This window comes from Hesperophylax consimilis, chromosome 5 (genome assembly GCF_061612785.1).
Source record: "Hesperophylax consimilis isolate HC1 chromosome 5, BYU_Hcon_1.0, whole genome shotgun sequence".
NCBI lineage: Eukaryota > Metazoa > Arthropoda > Insecta > Trichoptera > Limnephilidae > Hesperophylax > Hesperophylax consimilis.
In genome coordinates, this window is record NC_142840.1 from 10,637,325 (window position 1) to 10,659,440 (window position 22,116).

General features: G+C 32.4%; 1 protein-coding gene across 1 annotated transcript in view; it reads left to right on the top strand.

The window, feature by feature from the left end:
• Positions 1-22,116, top strand: part of ome (dipeptidyl peptidase 4 omega) — a 150,995-nt gene that overhangs the window by 91,506 nt on the left and 37,373 nt on the right. Inside the window, exon 3 of the mRNA XM_089631608.1 lies at positions 17,359-17,438. Coding sequence (XP_089487734.1) covers positions 17,400-17,438 — 39 coding nt within the window. The 5' untranslated portion in view covers positions 17,359-17,399. The remainder of the gene's footprint in view (positions 1-17,358; positions 17,439-22,116) is intronic.

The window sequence follows — 22,116 nt, forward strand, 5'->3', positions numbered from 1 at the left end:
CAGTCCCATTTTTAACAGGATGACTACTGATTTGATGAGATTTCCAATAAATCAGGATAACTCGTTTTTCTGCGGAACACACATTTTATTTTTAATTTTTCGAAGAAAACTTCTTCTAACTGCTTTTCACTTTGTGATGGCATTATTTATTTTTTATTAAAACACAAATAACATTGTTTACATCACTTTATTTCGATACAAAATCTCAACATGTTTCATGAACCAAGTTCACTTCATCAGTATATATAGGTATACTTGTATACTTATATATAGGTATACTTGTGCTCCTGATGAAGTGAACTTGGTTCATGAAACATGTTGAGATTTTGTATCGAAATAAAGTGATGTAAACAATGTTATTTGTGTTTTAATAAAAATAAAAATATTTTTATTGATTTTAATGGTCATAAAACCCTTTGTGCATATTATATTTTAAAATGTCAACACAAAAAGTTTGATTAATTTGTTTTCAAAATTGAATATTTTGATCGTTGTGCTTCATTCTATACAGTTACAGGTAAGTGTTCGTGATACTTCTGTCTGAGTGATATTACCTCCGCTAGAGAGGAGAGACAAGGTGAATCAGTGAGAACCTCGTGGTATTTATAAAGCCTGCATCCTGCAGACCTTTATATGTGGACCATGTTACCTGCAGCATCCGTCAAAAGAGTAATTTACACGGTATACCTACCCAGGCCCGCCTTGAGCAGACAGCAGCGGGACGTGCACGTTTTAATTATTTCTGATGAACGTATTACTAAAATCTCAAATGTTTCTATAGAGATCCCTGCGGATATAAGTTATTAATTTATTTAAATTAATAAAAACAGGACCTTACAATTAAAATATTTTATTTTAAACTGTTTGAAATTTTTTTTTTTTTAAAGAAAGACAAACATTCCCGGGTCACGAATAAACCAACAATGTTTGAAAATCTCCTACTACCACCACAGAAAGCCGAAAATGTTGCTTGTGTTGTGATGGAGGACTTAGCCAGCCGAGGAATCGAACACGCGACGCTCGGGTGAGACCCAAGCGCTATGCCCACTCAACCACTGACCAGTCATTTTTTTTTTCAAATTTCACTAAACTTCCTGAGGGATCCCTCTAGAAAAATTAAAGATTTTAGTAATGCGTTCATCAGAAATAGTTGAAATAAACCTCACGGAGAGATAGATTTTCTAGGCCTGCTAGAGCATAGTCGACCTTAGGTCCGTCCGTCCGCCGGGACGCCAGCTGAAAATTGTTTTTACACTTATACTTCATCACTTACGTCGTTAAGATTTCCACTTTATTTAAGAGATTTGATAGGACAAATTCAACCGAAGGTCTGTCCAATACAACGGCCCTGTTGCGTCGATTTTTTTTAGCACGGTTGCTTCACTTACGTCGTTAAGAATCTGGCTTTATTTTGGGGTATTCTGTAGTCTTAATAAAGAAGTGACTTTTTGACGAATAGAATGAGAGAGACAGTCGTCAGTTCCACGCACATGGAATCCCCGTTCCCCGCGGCATCTAAAAATAAGATTGAAATAAGATTTCACATGAAATTTCAATGGGTGTTGACTTTCTTCACTTGTTTGCACTTATCGCACGTTAATTATTTCCTCTTCACGGCTATTGTATACGAGCTATTCAAGTAAATAACTGGTTTTTATGAGTCAATAATAAATTAATGCTTATTCAACTAGTTAATAATATTATAAATGTATTATCAGTGTTTACTATATCCTATCAAAATTAATATTATAAATGCGAACGTGTGCTTGTTTGTTAGTTTGTCCTTCTTTCACGACACGTGATTTGCATAAGGGATAGTGATTGTCACTGCGAAGTGACATAGGCTAAATTTAATCCCGGAAAAACATTTCATTCCCGTGGGAAAATTATTTGTGCAGTATTTTTTTTCCAAATAACGAACGAGCTAAAAATCGTAAATAAGGTAAGTGCGGATGAGGATAGATATGCAGTGCTGCCAACTCAGCTCTTTTAGAGCTAGACTTAGCTCTAAATTGAGATCATCAGCTTCTGAAAAATGGTTAAGCTTCTTGTTAATTAATCGGTTAAGTTGCTATTTCAGATATATCTATTTATATATTTTTATACAATTTTATCCCATAAAATGTATTGGAATCTTTGAGTCACCTCCTCCACCCGTCCACAGGACGGAAAATCTTCTTAGAAAACGTGCACGGAGAAAAATAAATATTGCTAATTTATTAAACATCTCTTCAAATTATTGGTAATGCGGCCGAAAACGGGATTTCAGGTCGGATGTTCGAACACGTGTTCCGACGTCGTGATAATATATTCGAAATTTACTAAAATTTTATCAGTAAATCTGTTAATTTCTTCTTTAAGGACTGCAATCCCGTTTAACCCCGCGTAAATTAGCAATAGTCATTTTCCTGCGTGCATGTTTCTATTAATAAATGTTAGAAAGTAGTTTCCCAGAAGTTAATAGGTGTAAACGGTTATCAACAATACAATAAAAGTAATAAAATTATACTGTTACAGCCTATTGTGTTTGTTTGTGATATAAAATATGAAGTTATTCATAATATTATTGGTGTTTACTAGATTTTTATTGCGTGGATAATCCAACGTTGCAAATTTGCAATTCTGACGATAAAACAATGATATTATCAATAATCTAGATATTAATAATAATAACAATCAATAACATGGGGACCCTGTGATGCAACGTACACTTCAATGGTAGAACAAGTACAAGTTTCTACGTTATCTTTATCTTAGAGACTTCGGGTACTATCCCTATTTATACCCATCAGCCTTCCTTTCCGGAATGCTAGGTATCGATAGTCTTGTCAACAGGCGGAAAGCTGCGTTGCTGATGATGGCCTATAACTTGTTGAACGGTCACATCAACAATCCAGAAATTTTATTTTACATCCCTGATAACTTCGCAAGAGCGCGTAGATACAAACCATTCATTCTTCCGAGATGTAGGACTAACTTACCATTAGCAATGCCTCTCGGAAGAATGATAGTCCTTCTAAACTCACTAGCCTCTGACATCGACATTTTCCACCTGAGCATTAATAAATTTAAATCCCTAATTAGGCAATTATGATTATTATGATTGATTAATGTATCTTTGTTATTGGAATTTTTTATTCTGTAAATATGTATTTAAAATATAAATAAATAATATAAATAAATATTCCACTATTTATTTATATAAATAGTAATTTGATGACAAAATTGCCAAATGCCGCATTTGCATTCTGTCATCTTTCGGCCTTCATTTGATATCTACTAGAATCACTCTGGTGAAAGACGACCATTCAATACCAAAACGTTACTTAAAATGGTCTTAGCCGTTTAATTAAGATTTGCCTTTCCTTCCCGTTCCCTTGACCCTATCGACAGCCCTAATTGAAAATTCCGGCTCTGGGAAATTGTGACTATCTCTCACATCTATTCACATCATTATAAAACAGTAACTAACTAACTGACTCAACATCACGCCGTTTCTCCGCAGTGGTAGGCAGAGAGGACGGACCGCCAAACAACTCTGTATTGGCACACACTCCTTGCCTCATTCACATTCATACATACTCTTCTATTATTCTGACTCTTGACATGGCTCGACTCAAGTATCTGATTCACTTGGCATTTTACCCTAGGCATCCTAATGGTTAAGACTGTTTATGTCCCTAAAATAAATTTAAAAAGCAAATTTTCTACAATTAATCTATTTTTTATTTTTTTATTATTTTATAGAAACAAACAGTACATGATTTACAGAGATGAAACAATATACAGGAGTAAAATACTTCATGTTGTGTACCTATGATATGTTTCCTTGTAATGTCTGCTAAGTGGTATGTTTATTCCTTAATTACCAGGTGACTTGTGTAGTTTATAGGTGTGTGTGTGACGTGTGTAGTGTATATGCAGAGATGTGCAAAATGGGTACCTAGAACCATTTGAAATGCAAAATGGAAATGGGTCAAAACTTTTCCATTTGAAAATGCAAAATGCAAAATGGGTTTTAGAAAAGCATTTCAAATGCAAAATGCAAAATACCTATTTTCAAAATGCATTGAAAATGCAAAATGGTTTCTCAGGTCAATCAATAAAAATAATTATAGAATTTTTAAACAATTTTGTCATTTAATAATGGACATCGATGTAAAACAAACATATTACATGATGGTAAATCCAAAAACACCACGACTACAGATTATGACACCACAAAAAATTTGCGCGGGACTAATGTTGCCAACGTAAAAACATAGAAACTGCTATCTAACATTTAATATTACAGCGTCATGGCCCCATGTTCAGTATTTTTTGTAATGTATCACTCAATTGCCAGGACTCCTACCAGGGAGCAACTTGACAAATGTAAATTATCTCTCATAGCGAGGTTGAGGACCGACTGATATTTGGGGCTTATGAAAAAAAGATGAGTGGAGATAGTAGGAAGAATGTTGCAAAAAAGCATTTGAAATGGAAAATGCATTGAGAAAAGCATTTAAAATGCAAAATGCAAAATGGTTTTTAGAAAAGCATTTCCATTTGAAATGGATTTATTTGAAATAAAGCACATCTCTGTGTATATGTGAGTGTTTGTGTGTGTGTGTGTGTCTGTATGTATGCGCATTGAATACTTTAAATTATTGACATGATGCCACGTTTGAATTTGGGCTATTTATATTTTATATAACTATTTATATTATTATATCGATTTATTTTTTATAGAAAACTAAGCAGGTTTTTATGTTGTCGGGGTTCAACTCTTGGCTAAATACATTGCCAAAATGAAAGAATTAGTACCTATCTACTATCCCGGTTTTATGCTTTCTTTCTGTAAAGATATAAAAATTAAAACACTTCGATAACAACCAAAACGAAATATTTTTCATTCCCCTTCAAAAAAGCCAAAAGTTCTCCAGTTTAATAGTTTATTCCTTCTCCGAAAACAATCTATTTAGGTAGATTTGACTTACACGTGTTTATTGCGTAGGTTTTGGAAGAGATGGAACGCATGAACTCAGACAGTACAAACTCCAATAATTTTCACAATCATTAATGTGTCTGAAAGCAGTGCCACATGTGGGCAGTGGGGAATACGTAAGACCGCCGTGTTACAGAGTATTGCGGACACAAGAATTAAGAATATACAGGGTGTACCAGCACGTACCCGACAAACTTTAACCAGCTATTCCTTAGCATATTTGGAGTAAAAAATCTTATGTGCACTTTGCTGTCCGGTAACGTTTTTTTTAATAAAAAATTTATTATTCATATTTTCACCACATGTCACCACTGTTTTATTCTTTGTCAAAGTTTGAAAACCCATCTGGCAAATATTTTATTCGAATTCCGTTGAATAATGCACGTGTGTACCTATATTGGCGCACTTCTACAATCACAACGAAATGGCACGGCACCATTCGTCTCATTTTTAACTATTATTATTTAGTGTGTGCGAAAGAGCGAAGACGCTTTTTGACATACTTGCTTATAACAGCTGTTGAACACGAAACGCAATGCCAATGACAGTGATGTAGTGTTTAAATTTTAATTTTGTTTGTTTTTAATTGAAAAAAAAAATGCTACCGGACAGCAAAATGCCCATAACATTTTTTACTCCAAATGTGCTAAGGAATAGTTGGTTAAAGTTTGTCGGGTTAGTGCCGATACACCCTGTATAGGTATACATTTTTGCGTTGTGAACAAAAGCAATCGCCTCATATTGTTGCGAAATACTTGAATTACGTCACACATATAGATAATAGAAACAATGGAGATGGGCCATGAATCACTATCGTGTAGTCTATCGGTGAACACTACTTGAAAAGAATGGGCTCTATTTAACAAAGGGGTCATACATTTAACGTTTTTATTTGACTTAAATGATATTTTTTCGAACTAATAAGAAAATTACGTGGAGCTCGGTGGACTTTATTTATAATTACATATATTTATAATTACATATAATAATGACATATTAAAAAAAAATAATGATAAGAACTTTCACACCAATGTTCAATTATTTGATTATTTGATTCACACTAAAAAAAAAAAAATTTTAAAAAAAATTTAAAAAAAAAAAAATAAATAAAAAAAATGTTCAATAACTGTTACATATGTATGTAATAATTTATATTTAGATTATTTTATCTAGGTAATCTTTTATTTTTTAATTACGTTTATTTTTCCTGTATTTTATATTTTTATTTATTTACTTTTTTATTTTTATTCACTTTTATTATTATTGATATATGTAATGGTAGATACTGCTACCCGGCTCAGAACAGATATTGTCTAGTGAGTCGGGTAGGTCACATAATTTGTAAACAAATATTGATGTCAATAAACGCCTGGGTTACCGGCAAATTAAAAAAAAAAATTCTAGCTAACGTAAAAATTTTAATAGATTTTTCAACAAAAATAGTGTTTCGTAGAACATATTGTCTATATTACTTAAAACGGTTTTATTTTAATTGCATATTAACTGACGCTTCAACCCATGTTGAAAATTTTAATTGCATATTAACTGACGCTTCAACCCATGTTGAAAACTTTTAATTGCATATTAACTGACGCTTCAACCCATGTTGAAAACTTTTAATTGCATATTAACTGACGCTTCAACCCATGTTGAAAACTTTTAATTGCATATTAACTGACGCTTCAACCCATGTTGAAAACTTTTTGATTTTAAGGGGGGCTAGGGTTTTAAATTTTTTTTTTTTGCATTTTTTTTAAATTTTTTAAAATAAATGCTTAATATGTTTAGAATATTGTGTTCAAATTTCAAGTTGATTGGAGCAAAATTGACGAAGTTACGAGTATTTTTATACCTGTCGGATTTTAACCCCTACCCGACCATACGTATAAGCCGAGCAGAGCAGGAAGCTGAGAGACTAACTAAAGAAGGCAGGATTCATCGTAGACAGGAGCAAAAAGGTGCTTTAGACATCATGGATGATAGCAACATCCTTTATGGACCTGGCATTGATGATTCAGCGTGAGGTAAGCCGATAAATATTAATACCAGATTTTTTAGTGTTCAAAACTTTAAAGCGTTTTTCCCACAACTCACGTTTTCAAAGTCGGTGCCCGTCATAACTTCAAAACTACTGCACCGATCCTTTTGAAATTTTGAAAACTATTTCTTTACATAATTTACGAGGTAACGCTGGAGAGTTTTTTTCAAATTTGTTAATAATTATTATTTTACAATAACAAATTAGCCGATTTTTTTCACTAAACTAGCGTTTTTCCCTTCAAAGTGTTCTAAAAAAGTGAAAAATTAAAATTTCGAAAAACCCTCCCAGCGTTACCTGGGAAAAACTATTATCTAACGAATGAACTTTAATTTTTTGATTTCAGATGACCCAGCACCGAGTTATGAGGGGCACCGCCATTCTACTTTTTTTTGAGACACGTCCGAATAATTGCTGCCATTGCCGTATTTTTTAATATTTCTCCGTGAAAATTTTATACAAAATTCTTAAAATGTCATACTTTACTGTAATATTAGATTTAATAAAGGGATTTTAACTGTGTTGTCACAAAAAATTCACAAAAAAATGCCTTTTTTCGTACGAATTAACCCTAGCCCCCCCTTAAGCCCCCGTATACCGAATTTCTACCGAGTTATAACAAGTTTCTCGTTAACTCTTTGTTAAGTTTTTGAGTTCCAAAAAAAAAGTTACGTTTGAAGAAAATATCTTTACAGTTGTTATGTCGAAAGGTTAATTATATGAAATTCCCTACATAGAAAAAAATCGCAAACTAAACTCTAAAACTAAACTCGAAAATTATTAAAATCACGTTTTGTTCTGTTATTTAGTATGTTATATGCATGAAAAAATTCACAGTGTATCTTTAAATGCAACTGAAGCATCTGTCGGGAGAATTTCGCTCCATTTCCAACGTGTTGTTTAATTAAATGTTTTCACCATTTTCGCTTAATTATTATGATTTTTTTTAATATTATAGCGCTCGCTCTAACATTCGTATTTACATATCTCACTTACAACCATCTTTGAACGCTTACTACGGGGCCTTAAAATACGTACGAAAATACGGCCTACGCAGACGCAGACAATAGGGTTGTTTTCACAAAATAAATTATTGCTGTTCATTTCAAACTGGTTAATAGGCAACGTTTCAAAGGTATTCATGATTAGTTTGAACTAGCTTTTTACCTATTTGGCCGTCCTTATATGCACTGGTTTGATAGTGTGCGCAGTTTTGTCAATGTAAACTCAAGCCGCCAAATTACATACGACGTTTCGACTCATAGTCTCCCAGAAAGACCAATGAAATATGTTAAAGAATGAATTAAGATACTTTTGAAAGAATTTCAACAAAAATATTTCAGTTGAAGTAAGATTCATCAGTTCTATTCGATGGTGAAAACAAATTAAATTTAAAAAATAAAATCGCAAAGCATTAAATCATCGTTGTATTTCACGCGAATTTCTACGTCGAATTCCGTGCATAAATAAATTGAGATACAAACCAGTTTGTCTTCAGTTTTTCATTCAGTTTTTTGCTCTGTTTTGAACCTCGGCCATAATTACTAGTATTCTCATATCTTGTATGCATTCTTACGCAATCGTGACCTACAGCAATAAACAATTCATCACCTTGAGAATTTTATTTGCTTCCTACCATGAGTTATGGTAAGGAAACCTGAAACACCGTTCAAATTAATGTGCAATAAATATTAAATTATTTGAAATGAAAAGTACTTAGCTACGATGATTAACTGAGCATTATAGTTTCACTTATATCACTGGTTATACCTATTCGTTTTATGCATGTAGGGTCAATTTAGATTCTTAAATGGAGAAATTTTCCATAATATCTGTGAGTATATGGTATCCCCAATTATGTGAAAATGTTGTGGGGCTGAAAGGTGTGGGAAACGAAAGGAAATGAGGAATAGGGGGTTGTGAATTGATAAGTACCTGTATAATCACACGGAGAAAATCCTGTTATAAAAGTGATAGCATGCCAATTTCCTGATAAAATATTAGTTATTAATAATTTATATCATGACGGTATGCGTGAATATCAGTATTTCAAAGTCAATATCAGTATTTGTATAAACACGTGTTCCGCCACCCTCACAAAACACTCGATTTACCTGATACTTTGTTAGGAACTCTGTCAATTCATTCGTTAAAGGCCTGCAGTCCCGTCTTTATCTGGAAAACAATTAATTTTAGCAGATTTTTAATAAATTAACAGTATTTTATATCAGTAAGTTTTCTCCGTGCACAATACACGGCTAGAGCCATTTCAAACTACGTTTCGATTCTGAGTAGTGGTCTTTCATCGGGGCAACACCGTTAAAATTATGTACCACTATGGAACGTGCCACAATAGATATGCTATATACCCATTATTTTGTTTGAATTAAATATCAATCAATACAGATGACACTTGAAATTAGATAAAGTTAAAAAAATTATCTACAAAGTTTTAAACAATTTACTACCATTACATATTTACACACATACCATTTTAAATATTTACACACATACCATACGAGACAGAAATAACAGACAGACTAAAAAAATTATAAATAAACAAAAACTCAAAATAGTTTACTGATAAAAGGAATCCAGATGTACGCTTTGTTCCTAGTAAAATTAAAAATATAGATTAAGCTTCTACGAAAAATTGAATAAATATAAATAACATAATATTTTTATTATTGCGGGTGCCAGGATTCGAACGCGCAACCTCTCAATTCATAGTGGAGGATCTCAGCTTTACCGCGGAGTAATCGATGGCGAATGATTGTGCGCAAAATAATAATTGCATGTTATTTGGATAATGTGGTCGCAATAGTTTGCTTCGTGCTTACGTTAACTTTGTGTAAATATTTGTCTGTCCAGATATTTTAAGACGTCCTCCAAAGAATGGTAGAAATAGACCCGTGTCCGATACAAAGGTCGAGGGTTCATATCTCAGGACGCGCAGTCTAACTTTTAGACCATCAGACCGCAGACCATTTGGCTGGGAATCATTTACCGAGAAATTTCAGTACTTTATCTGCTAACCTTTTGTGGTAAAACTGAACAGATTATCCATATATTTACTTAAATTATCTCAAAAGGTTTTACTGTTTTTTTAATGTTTGTAAAAATGAAATGGAATGATCAGAGACGTGGCGAATAATTTCCGGGCACCCGGGCATATTTGTAAACCGAGCGACGCACAGTGGGCTGAAAATCGCCTTTCATAGACATAGAGACTTGAATTTTCAAGGGTATTTTTTTTGCTAGAAATGGATTCTGCTGATCATTACTATGCTATAAAATGTCGTACGAAGCAATTGCGTGTACAAATGAAGAGGTATAATTTTTTTAAGAAAAATTTGTATGGCCCTGACATTAAAAATGAGGCTATCCCTGGAATCATATGGTTGGCCGTTCTATCTTTACACACAGATAATACTACTATTTATTTGTATTTTTTTGACATACTTCATATTGTGGCGCAAGGTGCGATTATTTTTTTAAAAATCCTCAAAGTTGAAAAAAATTCTTTTTAATGTTGATGATTCATTTTAATGCTTAAATGATTAAAGGATTTTTTAAAAAAAAATCACAAGTTTCGCCACAATACAAAGTATGTCAAAAAAATACAAATAAATATTAGTATATTTGTGTGTAAGGATATAATGGTCAACCTTATGATTCCAGAGATAGCCTCATTTTTAATGTCAGTTCCATACAAATTTTTCTTAAAAAAATGATGACTCCTTCATTTGTACACGCAATTCCTTCATACAAAATTTTATAGCATATTAATGATCAGCAGAATCCATTTCTAGCCAAAAAAAATACACTTGAAAATTCAAGTCTCCATGTCTATGAAAGGCGATTTTCAGCCCACTGTGCACAGTGTTTTGGCTTGCAGTGTAAATAAAATATTGTAAACTAGACAAAGCATACTCATATGTAAAGCATTTAAGCATTAAAATGATTCATCAACAAAAAAAAGATTTTTTTTCAACTTTAGGATTTAAAAAAAAAAAATCGCACCTTGCGCCACAATATGAAGTATGTCAAAAAAATACAAATAGATAGTACTATTATCTGTGTGCAAAGATAGAACGGCCAACCTTATGATTCCAGAGATAGCCTCATTTTTAATGTCAGCGCCATACAAATTTTTCTTAAAAAAATTATAACTCCTTCATTTGTACACGCAATTGCTTCGTACGACATTTTATAGCATAGTAATGATCAGCAGAATCCATTTCTAGCCAAAAAAAATACCCTTGAAAATTCAAGTCTCTATGTCTATGGAAGGCGATTTTCAGCCCACTGTGCGACGCCTCGCAGATTTTCTAGTAATACAGGGTGTATCGGCACTAACCCGACAAACTTTAACCAGCTATTCCTTAGCACATTTGGAGTAAAAAATGTTATGGGCACTTTGCTGTCCGGTAGCATTTTTTTTTCAATTAAAAACAAAAAAAATTGAAATTTCCACACTACATCACTGTCATTGGCATTGCGTTTCGTGTTCAAGAGCTGTTATAAGCAAGTATGTCAAAAAGCGTATTCGCTCTTTCGCACACACTAAATAATAATAGTTAAAAATGAAACGAATGGTGCCGTGCTATTTCGTTGTGACTGTAAACGTGCGCCAATATAGGTACACACGTGCATTATTCAACGGAATTCGAATAAAATATTTGCCAGATGGGTTTTCAAACTTTGTCAAAGGGTAAAACAGTGGTGACATGTGGTGAAAATATGAATAATAATTTTTTTATAAAAAAAAAACGTTACCGGACAGCAAAGTGCACATAAGATTTTTTACTCCAAATATGCTAAGGAATAGCTGGTTAAAGTTTGTCGGGTACGTGCCGATACACCCTGTATATTAAGAAGACTAATAACGGGGGTTCGCTCGAAGCTCAGATTTTAATTAATTAAGACGTATTCAAAACGATAATATATATTTTTTTACCTATACCTGCGGATGTAAGTTATTTATATTTATGATTAATAAAAACACCTTACCATTAAAATATTTTATGTAAAATAGTTTGAAAATTTGATAAAACGTTTTTTAAGTATAAAATTAGCGGTAAGCGGTAATGAAGGTGATTTAGTAACTAATATTCGTTTATAAAAATCTGTGTGTTTAGTAATACGTTCATCAGAAATAATTTAACTAAGCCCCACGTGAAGATCAATTTTCTAGGCATGCTAGGGCAAATTCGACTGTAGGTCCGTCCATTACGCCGGGCCACGCGCCGAATATGTTTTGACACGACTTCTTCACTTATGTTGTTGAGATTCCAACTTTATTTTAGAGATTGCTAAAGCAAATTCAACCGTAGTTCTGTCCAATAAACCAAGGCCTTGCGCTGCATATTTTTGTGCATGGTTTCTTTACTTACGTCCTTAAGATACCGATTTTATTTTATGGTAATGTCCCATCTTACATACTTCTTCTAAATTCTTACCCGAAATATAATTATGTTGAAGAAAATGAACCAAATTAAAAGAAAAAAATTATTAGACTTAATAGGTAGGTACCTACTGTGTACATTAAAAGTTTTGTCCTTATGAAACGAAGCGTTATTACAAAAAAACAGTTTAAAGTTTTCATATTAATTACTGAAGCGCTTCATCAGAATCAAATATTATACTAAGAAATTAATCCAGGAAAATTAATTCTGGCTGAAGGTAAGACATGTCAAAACAAGCGCTCGTAGACCTACATCACGTGAAACATTATAAAATGATCTCGTTAAATCAAACAAACAGTTTCAAACCCCTGCACAGGCCGCCCAAATGGTCGCTAAGCCACTGGCTACGATTATAACAGATTTGTTCCGTAAACGGGTTATTATTATTTAACGTCACAATTTTCGGTATGGTGTTACGCCGTGATTGCGTCTACATAAGTAAACCCTTGAGAGGTTAACCTTAAGGTCGATATGAATTATAATACCTAGGCATGCAAGGTGTGATTCTGTCCGAACCATTCGCATACAAAATACTAGGTGAGGCGTGAGCCTTCGAAAAATGTAATAGGTATAGTCATTCATAAAAATACAGATCTAAAATGATTGATTGGTATATGGCGTTATTCCGGGTGTGTATTGCATAGTTGGTATATTTTTAAACAGAGAGGTGATTAGAATATTCACGATATTATAAACACACTGTTTCAGGGTAGAACCGCGAAACTTAAAGAGATGATTAGAATATTCACGATATTATAAACACACTGTTTCAGGGTAGAACCGCGAAACTTAAAAGAGGTGATTAGAATATTCACGATATTATAAACACACTGTTTCAGGGTAGAACCGCGAAACTTAAAGAGGTGATTAGAATATTCACGATATTATAAACACACTGTTTCAGGGTAGAACCGCGAAACTTAAAGAGGTGATTAGAATATTCACGATATTATAAACACACTGTTTCAGGGTAGAACCGCGAAACTTAAAGAGGTGATTAGAATATTCACGATATTATAAACACACTGTTTCAGGGTAGAACCGCGAAACTTAAAAGAGGTGATTAGAATATTCACGATATTATAAACACACTGTTTCAGGGTAGAACCGCGAAACTTAAAGAGGTGATTAGAATATTCACGATATTATAAACACACTGTTTCAGGGTAGAACCGCGAAACTTAAAGAGGTGATTAGAATATTCACGATATTATAAACACACTGTTTCAGGGTAGAACCGCGAAACTTAAAGAGGTGATTAGAATATTCACGATATTATAAACACACTGTTTCAGGGTAGAACCGCGAAACTTAAAAGAGGTGATTAGAATATTCACGATATTATAAACACACTGTTTCAGGGTAGAACCGCGAAACTTAAAGAGGTGATTAGAATAGTCACGATATTATAAACACATTTCAGGGTAGAACCGCGAAACTTAAAGAGGTGATTTGAATATTCACAATATTCTATGAAAAAATCCAGTAAAAGTTTATTGTTTTGTTTATACATGTATTTCACTTGAAAAAATCTTTGAACTTTGTTAATAGATGATTGTTTATCACATCATTGACAAATTAGGTAATCAGCTTCTCCGAGATTTCCAACGACAAAAATTCGTGTCAAACAATATGGCGTTTGACTCAACTTTTACAGAAAAAATGAAATGAACACACGTAGAAAAATAAGTACTGCTAATTTATTAAGAATCTCTTTAAACTATTAGTAATACGGTTAAAAACCGAATTACAGGCCTTTAACGAATGAATTAACATGTTCGAACACGTGTTCCGACATCGTAATAATACATTCGCAGTTTACTAAAAGTTAATCAGGAAACCATTTCGTACTTCATTCGTTCATCCCGTTTTATCCAATCATTTTTAAAAGAATCTTAATAAATTAGCAATACTAATTTTTCTCCGTGCATAGGTTTTTACAAAGCACATGACTTGACAAAAAGTTGCGATCATCAAGAATTTACGAACAGAAAAAGGTTTTTCAAAAAGCTTTTGTAATTTTTAGATCTTTTCTTATTTAGGGTCCCTCGTCCTTTTTATTTTCATCTCACCTAATCTAACCTAACCAAATTCAAATTTCTGTGCGGATTTTATTTAAGCTTTGTTCTAAACAATCCAAACCACTGGTTGTAAGTTTTAATGTGCCTAATATATGATCTGGGTATCAAATATAAGCATAATTACATAAAATATTCAAAGCTATTTGACTTAATCACGGTTGCTGAGCTTGAAGTTTTGGAGTTTAGTAACATAATACCTTCGACTTGAATATTGAAAATAAATTTTTGTTATGGTGCGATAATCACGTAGTAATTAATTAATCTTATTCGTTGTTAACTTACAATGGTTGAATCCACTGATGAAAACCAAAAGGAAGAGATTATTTTTGATTGATGTGTCGTATCAAATCTCTTTGAGGCAAGACCAAAATGACCTTCGCGTTTGACAGACGAAATTAATGGGTGAAAAACACCTACACGATTTCGTGAAACTTAACGTTATTATTTATTTAACATGCGTTTCCACTGAAGAGACAAACCGTTAGAAATGTGTTATGGGCATCTTTATTTGCCAGAAGAAAGCTATATTTTTCTCTTCTGCAGAAAAATAAGGATTGCTAATTTATTAAAAATCTATTTAAATTATTAGTAATCCGATTAAAAACGGGATTGCAGGCAGTTTTCTGATAAACTTTTAGTAAGTTAATAACATATCGGAACACGTGTTCATGCATCTGTATTTGCCTTGATAGTATACAATGACGATATTTGGAAATATTATGATTTTTATGAACACGTATTTTGACATTTACCGTATTATAAAAGTTTATTAGAAAAACTATCTATTCATTCGTTAAGGACCTGCAATCCCGTTTTAAACCGATTTACGAATAATTTGATGTTATTCATAATAAATTAGCAATATTTAATGTCAGTAATTTTTCTCCATGTGGTGAAAGTGATTGAATATTTATTAACGTCGATTAAAAAAAAATCGGTATAAATGACGCTTCTAGGGATTGGCTGTTCAGTGTACATAGGTACCTAACATAGCCAAAGGTAGAATTTAATTATCCGAGGTCCAAAGTGGGCAGTCTTTTACATAAAATTTTATGTTAGATCGTTACAAAAGTATTATCGATGTTTTGACTCTACAATCTTTTTCGTCCAATCTCAAAATAACAACCGTGACTATTTCACCGATTTCATCGTTTTATAAGGTTAGTTCATGGTTTTTACTGTATTCGTTACATACACAGTGGACCACCACACAACTATGTCCTGTAATGCACTCCTTACTTCATCCACACTTCTATACTCTTCTATTGTTCCAACACTGCACATGATTCTACTCAAGTATTTGATTAAACTTGATTGGTTCATGTCTTCCCGGGACGACTCCCCTTTCTTGTATTCATTTGCATGGCATACCTTCGTTCCCCCGACACCTTTAACTGTTTGTTAAATCTACATAATATGTATATATTATATATTATATAGGCCTTTAATGTGTCCATTTCTTAATCTTTTTAAATAATAAATTAGCTAATAGTCTAACACACAAAATATAAATTAGCAATATTCATTTTTCTCCGTGTATTCATTTTCAGAGGTTTTCACGAAATTTTCGTAGTTGTTACGGTTTGGATCTGAAATAATAGTGATTTTCTCATTTAGTGTATGGTGTTATTTACAATTATTAGGTATATACAGTATGGCACTGGTAAATATAAAAAAAACTTGTAATTCTAAATTAGAATGTCCACTGTCATTCTAAAATAATTGTCATATTTTTGTTCCAGTTCAAAAATGTGACAAAATAATCACAGATTACCAATTGTCACATTTTTGAACTGGAACATATCGATATCCTAAGCATATTCTAATACTCAAAACTGAATTTTTTTGACTTGTCACACTTTGGAACCGAATCAATAGATATGTATTCAAATACATTATTTGCTTAAAATGATGGTAGTAGAAGATTTTAAAATAATGGCAAGTAATAAAAATATTAAAAGCAATTACTAGTCGCCTGAAATATCAATACAAATTGAAAATATCTCCCAAGTAAAAAAAAATGCCGCCGACGGGAATTGACCAATTATTGGTTGTTTATAGCTGAGAAAAAATATAATAAGCAGTAATTGTTGATTAAAGTACTAGTAAATATTGAATTATTTGTCGTGTTGGAAATAAGCCGACGTAGCTCAGTGGTTCAGAGCACCTGACCGGATATCAGAAGGTGTGGGTTCAATTCTCGTCGGCGGCATTTATTTTTACTCGGGAGATATTTTCAATTTGTATTGATATTTCAGGCGACTAATTATTGCTCATAATAATTTGTTATCCTTTGTGCTATGCATAAAACTTTGTCTTATAAACATTAGTTTATCATAAAAAATATAATGTCAAGTAATTCGTTGCCTCCGAATGTTGGTATTTCTTTTAAAATATCAAACAAACAAAAAATTTAGGATATCCTATAAAAATATTGAATTAAAAAAGCTTTCTTGAAATTTCTCAGTATTTAAACTCAAGCTTTTAAGCAAATTTTCAGGGAAAGAGGGAAATTCAATTCATCAGTTAAGAGCTTTTTCAGGAACGCCGGAAGAATGACAAATAAGTATGCTTACACTAACTTGTTTAATGAAATTGAGAAAAAAATGTTTTGAATAAATCATTAACTTTACACAAAGATGTTTTCAATTTTAAAAAAATTGGTTTTGTTGCTTTAGAAAAAACATGGTCTCCAAACAACATGTCGTTATTATTGCAAAAATCTGTGATTAATTTTATTTCACCATGAATTTTCTAATGTTTTTTTTTTCTATTTCATTTCAGAATCGGGTAGAATTCGACTGGAATAACAATAATTACCTAATATGGTTCGAGCCAGCTTGGAAATTGGCAACAGTAATCAGGTAAAATATTTAAAAACTACATCAAAATTAATGATCTATTCAATAACAATTATTTTATTTACTAATAACAGGTGCTTAATTTATTATCGTAGGTTGAGAGCAGCAGTTTATTTATGCCTACATATTATATTGGTAATGGTCGTGTAATGTTTAACAGGTATTTTATTTAATCGTTGACTATTTCGTCATGTAATAAGAAAGCAAATTATTGAGTAGGTACTTACCTTTATCAATTAACCGTTTCACTACCATCAGCTATTTAAATCTTTGTATATAAAAATTCAGCCAGCATATGTTTGCGCTCGCAACACTTGAAAAGTAGTCGACCGATTTTGCTGAACGATGATTTGAATGGTAGAACATGTCGGGGACGCCCGAGGAATACTTCTGCACCAGAATGAGATACGGAGACGAATTAAAGTCTAGTCATAGAGATAAGTTGATTTTTTTTTCAATTTGGTTTTAGATACATATTACAAGAAAATATATACTTGTTGTAAATTCTTTATACGACCTTCCTTTGTAAGAATTAACACCAGAAGCTACAACAAGCAACTAAGCGAACAAAAAAGCAAACCGTAAAAACAAGTTTTTTTTTACTATAATATAATCTATTTTTATTACTAGATGTCGTACTTAAAAATACACATTTTTTAATGGTTGGATTTCTTTAATTTTAATTTTCTGTAATTATTTATTTATTACATTTAATGTCATCCAATTTCAGAGAAATGCGAGAGTGAGCACGCGCGTGTGGAATGCATCGTCATCGATAACGAGTTTATCTGCTCGATCGAGTGGGTTAATTTCCACTTCCAAGATTTCACTTCATCCTTCATTTGATCGAAATTCAGATGGATGTTTATAAAATCAAGAAAAAATAATTATGTATTAATTGTTTTTATTCCTCAAATCTGTTATATGTATATAAAAATATAAATTTATAATAAAATCGAAATATTAAAAAAACAAATTAGCAATGTTTTAAAAAACCGCGCATTAATCATTGATGTATTACATTTAGATAAAATGATTTGTATTTTAGATAAAACGCTCTAACGCCGAACTACCGGAAAATATAAAATGCACATCGATTAGTGCCAAAAGCGTCTCTAATTGTGTAGTTTTATGGAATCAATAATGTTTTAACTCCATTAGAAATTAATTCATTTTGCATGGGTTTTGTACCCAAATGACGTTGACACCGATAATAGTCCAGTTACCTTGTTGCCTGAAAGGGGGTACCTTGGGTCAGATCTGATAGATCTGATTTTGCCGAGTTGTTTATGATGTTGGCCCAACGAATAATCCAAGTTTTCGACCCCGAGCGCTGAACGCAACATTGAACGCGACATCAAAAATAAACAAAAAACTGTCAAATTCCTGTAGAACAATAAAATATTTCTAAATTGACTAATTTTGAAAAGCTGTGTTTTGGAAACTACTAAGGTTATAGATACGGTTTTGGGCTCAAATAGTAGAAAATTTGGTCTACTTTGAAAATGTATAAAATTAATGTATTCGAAAACTAGACATTCGGGGTTAAAATCGCCAAAAACTGAAGAAAGGTAGAAAATTTTATGGTTTTTATTTTATTTTTGTAAGTGTGGCGCTCGGTGCTCGAGGTCAAAAACTTGGATTAATCATTGGGCCAAAATCGTATACCTACAACTCACCAACAAATCAGAACTACCAGATCTGACGCGACGCAAACTCTGATGTACATGATTAGTGGACTATAACCTGATTGAATAATTAATATCAGAAGAGAGAGAGAAGTTAGAAATCAATAAGATTAAATCTATTCTTGTGTCAATGTCATCGCATTATTTCGTACTGAAGTTCCCAGTATAATAATAGCTATTAACCACCACTACTAAAACCAGACACCTGTTGGTTCGTACATTAAAATGATGATACTGTATTATTTTACCTGAACCATCAAGAAACTATAAATGATTTACTATAGTACTAAACACCTTATTACTATGGTGTTCGCCGAATTTTAATCACGCATTTCATAAACTTGCGTGTATATAGGTATCTACAGTGGGTGATCAAATTATTAGTTACAAAGTTAATTTATTGTATTTTTTAAAATACTGCGGCTAATTTGTTCGCTTTTGGGAACAGCTCTTATTACGGTCGCACGTCTCTCTTAATATCATGGTGAGGAATATAATCTAAACGGTGTTAGATAGAGAAAATACCACGCTTTATATTCTTATCTAGAATAATTAAAATGTACTCATATAAGTCACCAAAGGTTCCAATCGCAATTTGGAAAAAAATTGAATATTTTTAATGATTACTTTTAAGTGAGGTGAGAGTAACGTCTGTAATAAATTTGTCTACTAATTTGTTTTCGTTTACAATAAGTTTAGTTATACAATACTTAAAGTGAGCACTTTTTTAAACTTTTCTATGTTCGCATTAAATAAAAAATATAACTCAAAAATTAAATGTATTTGTCTAATAATAAAAATTGATTTCGTATTTCATCATCTTTTTTTAATTTTCGGATACGTTCAGAAATATTCCATTAATTTGGATTTTATTGCGAAGCGGAAGTACACCAACCGTAACAGAATATGCCAGAGGCCTGCGGGGTTAATAAACCTGATACCTACCTATTGTAAGTCAAAGAAATAGAAAATGAGGAGGAAAGCGATTCACTGCGCCTCGGAATTATCAACAAATTCGTGACATTTTCCTGGAAAACAGGAGAAAGTACGAAGGACTTAGCCACTTAGGTGAAGAATGAATATTACATTTACATTATTAAATAAAGCTTGAGCTAGAACTGCTAGAACTTCTGCAAGAACAATCAGGCGTCGTCTTGTAGAAATAGGGAAACGGCCTCCGTGATCGAGTGGTAAGGCTCTTGACTAACAAGCAGAAGGTCGCGGGTTCAAATCCCGACGTGTGCAAGAAAATTTTATTTAATTAATTTGTGTTTTTCACAAATTATTCATTTAAAATAATATATATTAATAGTATATTTGAGGTACGTTCAAGTGTGGAAGACACTACCCCACATTACTTTTCCTCGTCTCCACATCCCTCTCTACTACCTTCAGCCTCACAACATACCCCAATTAGAGATGCCATAGTCTCACTGACTCCAGACGGTTGGGTTCAGTTGGTGCTCTTTTGCTGTTTCCCATATTTTTTTTTAATTGAAGCCAAGGAAGGTTCTTCTAAATATTAAGAGATTTTATTGTTGTGCTTTTTTCTCAAATACATTTATTAAACTAATTTATTTTTAATTTAATAAGAAGTACCTAATTTACCTGAACAAAATAAATAAAATTCCTCTATTTGAGAATATTGTACACATTCAAACTGATAACAATTAAATTTTTGCACGTAAGTAATGATTTGGCCACCCACTGTACTCACCCAAACCCAATGTCTTTTCGGCCGGACCGGACGCGGACGTCGAAAGTCAGAATTTGTTCGTCGTCGTACGTAAGTCCAGTTCTCTCTGATCCGCTCTTTGAAGAAGGTAGTGTGTGATTTTGATTGCGGAATGGCACGCGTTCTCTATTCTTACGAAATAGTGTTGGTATATTAGTTAAATTATTAACGTGAAGAACAAACGTTTTTAGAGTGTATTAAGAATCGTACGAAGTTTGCGAGATTTTAGTGATTTCTTTATACGATTTGTGCGAGAAAAATATACAATGTTTCAGTGATATTGAGAGAAATTAACGTAAATTCAGTTCTGAGAAAGTTCTTCCAGTTCTGTTTATCTCAGAGAAATGCGTTAATTTTCAGTCTATTGAAGAAATTATATCAAGTTCAGTTCAATTGAGTGAAATAAGTATAAGTTTTATTCTAAGAGTAAAAAAATAAGTAGTATTAAATTCACGTTTATTCGTCATCGAACCCGATGCCACTTTGTCTACAGGTAGGTCATCTTTTTAATAATATTTTTTGTCTATCTAGCGAATTTATATATAGAAATGATTAATTATGTTTATTCACATTTAAACCACCATACAATACCTAATGCTATTGGCAGAGTAAACTTGCTATCGACAAAAACGATTGAATAGATGTTTTTGCCACAAATTAAGCGGAAGGTGAAAGAATGATCAATGTGCAAGTCAAGGCGAAAATAAGATTAACAATATCATCTGGTAGAATTTTTTGTATGCTATCGACCTGAGTACATAAACAAACTGTAAGGATGGGTTGTTTCGTAGAATTTGAACAATTCTTAAAATTTCAAAGTCAAGTTCTGTGAAAGATTTTTTCAAGTTCTGTTATTATTTATTTTCTGCCAAGCAACTATCTTTTAATAATATAATAACAGAACTTGAATAAGACTTTCACAAAACCCGAAAATGAACGTTTGAAAATATGTGTTTCGGAAACTACTAAAGGTATATAGATGGTTTTGGGCTCAAACAGTAGAAAATTTAGTATACTATCGTTTAAGGGTATAATAACACAACTTGAATAAGACTTTCACAAAACCCGAAAATGAACCTTGAAATTTGATGAATTGTTCAAATTCTTCGAAACAACCCGTCCTTAGTCTTTGTCCCTACTATGTGATTTGAAAGAAAAATATCTAGATTAAAAAAATGTCTACGAACTTTTGCCGAAAAAATAACATAGTCCATAGAAAATCATTTTCTATATGTTAGTAATTGTAGTGATGCCAAAA